The 6,214-nt window shown below is 32.7% G+C and overlaps 1 protein-coding gene across 1 annotated transcript; it reads right to left on the bottom strand.

Annotated features, from left to right (window-relative positions):
- Window positions 1-2,396: 2,396 nt before the first annotated feature.
- LOC149541411 (Bifunctional inhibitor/lipid-transfer protein/seed storage 2S albumin superfamily protein) lies at window positions 2,397-3,307 on the bottom strand. The gene is made up of 2 exons (XM_089796687.1): window positions 2,917-3,307; window positions 2,397-2,705 (listed from the first exon to the last, which is right to left on the bottom strand). The coding sequence occupies exons 1-2, from the start codon at window positions 3,242-3,244 to the stop codon at window positions 2,689-2,691; spliced, it is 345 nt and encodes a 114-aa protein (XP_089652813.1). The 5' UTR covers window positions 3,245-3,307; the 3' UTR covers window positions 2,397-2,688.
- Window positions 3,308-6,214: the final 2,907 nt, after the last annotated feature.

Here is a 6,214-nt window from a genome sequence, read left to right as displayed (position 1 = left end):
ATTGTCTAGAGCATTGAACTAGAAATTTAATTGCACATGGGGGTGTTAGTTTGTGGTGACTGATCAAGAAAGTACTGTACATACTTCATAAATTCTTTGGGCCCTATTTTATCGGGCTTTTGGGCAAACATGTAATTATTAATTATAATTCTAAAGTGGTAAAAATACTTGTATAAAAGGGCTTAGGGTTGGGGATTGTTTTATAAGGTGATGCAAAAATTGGTTCTTGCGATAGTATTGAGTTGTAAGGGATTATAGATTGTAATCAGGTTGTAACCACTAGATCATAAATATATTGGACTTGCTATTTGGTGGACATAGCCCAGGGTTTGGGTGAACCACATTAAATGTTAGTGTCTTGTGTTCTTTTCTGTGTGATCTATTATTTTTTGATATTGGTTATATTTGCATGTAATTGTTATTTCTATCTGTGGTTTAATCTTAACAGGGGGACCACTCATGGCGTCTCATTGTTGGTGGTTTTGGAAAGCTCTAGCCCCTTTTGATTTGGTCATCCAATGCACCCCTAGAGATCCATCTTCACGTTGCACGATGGGGATGGTGCAAGCTTCTTGAGTGTGTGAAGTATGTTGATCGTACAAGGTTGTTGATTGGTGAAAGGGTGGTGAGGCATTTTAGAGTTACTCTTGTGAAATCATCTGCCCCATGTGACAAGGATGGTCGTTCTCTAATTCGAAGGTAATGTCCTGGAAGGCATCAAATATAGGATATTCCGGAGGGCATAGTGAGCTTGGATGGTGGTGTTGCCAATAGGATAGCGGCTACTAGGCCTCATGAGGGATGACACGCTGATGGGACTCGAGAACTTGGTTCTTCTTTTGGAGTTGGTCTCAAGCAATCTCCCCTAGCTAGGATAGACATCTCTTTTCTCCCTAGGCGTCCTCCAGGTGCAAGAAGGAAGAAGGGTCGAGATGCAGGTATTGTTGGTCAGGATGTTGAAGATTTTCTATTCCTCTCCAAAGATGAAATGGTGAAATGGTTTAGGGGTTCAGTCTATTCTTTGTTCTTTTTTGTTGTATCTGGTTGGTGGTGTCTTTCAGTTTGAATTCTCACAGTTTTGTGCCATTGTGAAAGTTGTATGAACTTTATGGGTTAATGGTTGGGTTTTTTGTTATGTTATTTGCTAGTCTTGGATCCATGATACATTATTCAAATGTAATCCTTTTTTATGATATTAATAAAGTAGACTTTGTTCCCGATAAAAAAAAGAAGAAGTGATAAGCAAAATACAAAGCATGTAGGAATTAGATTTTTTGCAAAATATTGTCAAATTAAGATTGCATTATTGTTCTTGAAGCACCTTAATGTTTTATTATTGTCTTTAATGTTGGTTGATAGTTGTCAAATTGATATATTCATTTGTGATTATGATAATTTAGTAGATTCTACAAAGGGCTTTGTAAACATCGATTGTTCTTGACTAAATTTTAGAGCACAAATACATTTTAAATTAATTGTACTTTGGTAAAGCCAACATTTGGATCACATCGTTTGTTATTTCTTCTAGCTTTGATTGTGTGATATTCTTTATATCAATGTAATAAAATCTAGAAGCAACAACAATATGTGTCTCATTGATTGTATAAATGTACTTTATGTCAATGTGAGTCATACTCTTAACTTAAATAACTTGTAAAATTAAGCCATTGAGTGTCGTAACCAAGTTTTTAGATTGAAAACCCTTGTCTATCAATCTATTATATTCTATTTTCATAACAAATAAACTTTTAATATTTGTCAATGATATGTAAATCAAATCTAAAGTAAAATAACCTTCAATTAATTAATTGTGAATTTAAATCCCAACTTCGTATTCTTAACATTGTATTATTATTTAATCATTTGCTCTAAGATATTTAACACAAGGTGATTTAGATTTCCTTAAAATTAAATATTACATAGACTATTGCACACCATAAAAATCTTCAAAATATGTTTTAATAAACTGAAATCAATTATGTTTTATAGAACATTTATATTACTTTATATAAAAAAATACATTGTATCTTTATAAAAAATTAAATAATAATAATATCACGTCTCATAATTGAATAAAACAAAATATTAAACAATCATTTCAATTTTTGTTGTTGTATCCTCTTTGTGACCCATTCACACCTTGGCTTGGATTACTATAAGTGTCGAGTTGGGGTATGTTCGAAGGAAGATTGATCCTCGTAGAGATAAAGGCAACAACCCTCTTCTCAGCTATCTATATGAGAAGAACCTGAAGCCATTAAATAATTTTACTACCACTCAAACTTAAACTTCATATATATTAAAATTAAGAACAAAATATTTAAAAAACAATAACTAAATCTAAAATCAAATAAAGGCCAAATGAGACATTCCAAACTCAAGAGATAGCCAATATCTAAATAAATATAGATATTTAGATTATTCTCATCAACATTTCACACAAGTACATCATTGTTGAGCAATTATATGACAATGGAAGTGGAACAGATCACCAAGTCCCCCCAATACACAAACTAAGCTTAAACATAGTTACTCCTTTATTCTTAGACAAAATACCTACATTATCCATATATGAGTAGAAGCAATCTCCAAGCATAGTTACACCATTCTTAGATAAACACCTACATTATTCAGATAGGAGCAGAAGTGGTATGAACGGGCCATAATAGTGTAGGCAAAAACATTCATTTATGGAACTACATAACCTGCTCACAAACACAAACAAAGAAAGTAAATCGTGACGATCAATAAACCACACTAATCTAGATTGTAATCATAAAGTCTAAGATCGAAAGAAAAAAGAGTCACCCTTAAACATTGCATACTAGAAAACAATTGAACTTAGAAAAAAGAAGTCAACTTCAACTATTTAACACTTTTAGCCTAAACTCGTCCTACGAAAAAAACCGAACTTACGTCCACATTTCTTTCCCGTGGGCCTGTTTTTGATATTGCAACGTTTTGGAATGGTAATGGCAACACCCAGATTGATTCCAGCCTGCTTAGCGAGGGGAGAGAGAAAGACAGCACAGAGGCACCTGGGCATGGCCAAGGTTTTGGCGACTTGGGCACAGCAGGCGGGTGCAACTTTAGCCCTTGCATTTTTGGTTGCTCCAAGGCAGGGGCTCAAGCTTTGTGCCACTGCATTCACTGGTGTTTTTCCGCATTCACCAGCTCCATAAGCCTCCTTCATTGTACCCATCATTACCATCACAATCATTAATGCTGCCTTCCAAGATGCCATTTTTAATCTCCCTTCTTTCCTTCTGATGAATAAAGAACGAGCGGGTCTGTCGACGGGTCGGGTGGGTTGTAAGGGCCGCGCGGGGTGTTTATATAGCCGGTCAACCGGTTCGGGCAGTGTGAACGAGGGACGGGTCAACCGGATAGGTCGGTGAGAAGGATGGCAGGAAAGTGTTCGTTAGTGGGCCGGGTGGCAATGCCTCGTGAGTTTTCAGTGTTATTGTGCGCTTTTTTTTTTGTGGGATGTGATTTGAGTGTTCGTGTATAGTGGATTTTGTTGTTGGTGATTTGACTTGCTTGGGAATCTAATTATTGTAGATCTAGATCAAAAGATCTACGCCTCTAAGTCCAACTAGAAGCTTACAAATAGAGTTGAAAGAGCAGGTAATTTTTTTTTCATATGGTCTAAGAATTAGAAATCAATTTTACATTGTAAGTAATTTGAAAATGTAATAATGATGTTATATTTTGAATATTCACATATTGAATGTATAGTTTAAAATAATGTATAGAATTAAAAACTTTTTATTTAGGTAGTTGATTAAAATATTTGTTATGATGTTAGGAATTCAAATACGAAGCATATAAAATATAAATATAAATATTTTTTATCATTTATCTTTATGATAGATTACAGAGTGTGATTTGAAATGTTGATGGAAAAAATAATGTCAAAATTGAATTTAGAAACATTTAAAGAAATAAAAAATGAATGTTGTTAACATATATTTTCTCAAAGTATTTATTATTCTTATTGTATAAAATTATTGGTATAAACCATCAAAACGTAAACTATGATTTGAAAATAATTCATAGTATGTAAAACTAAACTATATATACATATATGAAATGTATAAGGTTGGTGCAATACAATTGTATTGGTTTCAAAGCATAGAAGATTGAACCAACATAGAAATCTATAGAACAAAAAACACATCCAAATAGTAGAATTCAACATAAATAAATTACATATAAGGATGTCATCATGTTGAATTTTTGCAATATATAATTGAAAGTAATATAAAAAATAAATACTCAGTTAATGAGGGATATCAAATACTGCAACAAATAGGTCCAGACAAATGTCCATCTTGGGCCTATTCTTTATGCTAGAATCATATTGTCCTTCCAAAAGTTGGGTGCTTTGCACATAGCTTGCATTAAAACACAAGATTCTGACAAGTGACAGATTGGAGAGATTGCATATTGCTCCACCATTTAAGTGCTTATTATGTGATGAATGCAATGCAATGAAACGATGGATCACCTATTTTTGAGTTGCTCTTTTGCATAGCAATGTTAGTTATTTGTTCTTAGCAAATTAAACTATAGCACCCCTCTTCCGAACAACATTTGGAATCTCTTCCGATCGTGGTCAGTTCTCTACTCGAATTCCTTTTTCACTAACATTTGGATGTGTGCTCAAGCACTAGTTGTATGGGCCATTTGGTGGCAAAGAAACAAAAACATCTTTAGGAAAGACTTCTCCTCTATTGCTATGGTATTAGAAGGCATTGAACAGTCAATATTAGAGGTGACTAATGCAAGCCTAAGAAGATGCAAGTTTAATCCAACCATTACCTTGTGGGATGGCAGGATCCTTTGTGAATGGAAAAGACTATTGGTCCCAACACGATGGGGATCAATCAAGAAAGATCCACTTACAATTGACCAGTCTAAAGTCTATTGGCAACTTCCATCATCGAGCATTTTGAAGCTCAATTTTGGTGGGGCTTCGAGAGGAAACCCAAGCAAGTTAGGTCTGGGGGCATGTATTCAAGACTATCGAGGTAATGTTCTAGCATTTACAGCCTCTTCCTTACCTGAAGGAACCAATAATATTACATAAGCATGTGCTTTATTCATTGAACTAATACTTGCCAAGAAGGGTGAGTATTGTCGTCTACACATTAAAGGAGATTCTCTAGTCATCATTAATGCTTGCATCAAAAGACAAACACATTCATGAAAACTTAGTTATGTTCTAAATTAAATTTAGACATTACTAGACCTATATATATATATATATATATATAAAATAAAATACCATCTCATATAATTTTACCATGCAACCATTGTAAATATTGTCGTACTATAAGACCAACCTAATAAAATAGTCATAATTTTCAAATGTACTTTATGATGTTACAAACTTGCACAGTTCATATGGAATTAAAATTAATGTTATCAATATAGCATTCTCACCAAGCTTTTCCAAAGTATTTAAGATATCCTTGTTATATTTCTAATGTTGTTATAAACCATCAAAATATAACGTATGGTTTGAAAATAACTCATAAGATATATAGCTAAACTAAGTGCATATACTTGAAGTGTAACACTGAAGTAAATAAAAATGAATTGTGTCCAAAGCATAGAAAGATAAATCAACTCGTGACCAAAAAAATGTCCAAGTAGAATTAGTCAAATAAATTACATATAAGGATGACAGTGTGTTGAATATATGCATTGCATAATTGAAACTAATATACAAAATAAAATGCCATCGTATGTATAGAAATCCACTAGACAACGAGTGTAAATATTATCTATGTATATGAAAAAACTAATAAAATCATGCTCCTACCAAATATACACTAAGGTGTTAGAAACTCAAACACATTTTACACAAAATCAAAGTGAATGTCATCACTACAATTCTTACCAAATTTGTTCAAAGCATTTAACACCCTTGTTAGATTAGTATTACTACTATGAACCATCAAATGCAAACTATGATTTCAAAATAGCCCATAGTATGTATAGCTAAAATGTTTCCACATATATGACATATAAGTGTGATATAAATACAATTGAATTGTGTTCAAAGCATGAATAATCAAATTGACATAGAAATTAGCATGACAAAACATATACATTTGAATAGTATAATTTTAGACATAAATAAATTATGCATAAAAGTTGTATAAATTGATATTTTATAGAAGTAATTTAAAATTGTAATATATAA

Source organism: Cupressus sempervirens, chromosome 8 (genome assembly GCF_028749045.1).
Source record: "Cupressus sempervirens isolate cs-2001-9-10 chromosome 8, ASM2874904v1, whole genome shotgun sequence".
In the NCBI taxonomy this organism is placed as follows: domain Eukaryota; kingdom Viridiplantae; phylum Streptophyta; class Pinopsida; order Cupressales; family Cupressaceae; genus Cupressus; species Cupressus sempervirens.
Note: the sequence above shows the minus strand (reverse complement) of the source record. Positions and strands in the feature narration are given on the sequence as shown.

What these genes read in the sequence shown, in the direction of transcription:
- LOC149541411 (XM_089796687.1), bottom strand. Translation starts at nt 3,244, where the DNA reads ATGGCATCTTGGAAGGCAGCATTAATGATTGTGATGGTAATGATGGGT.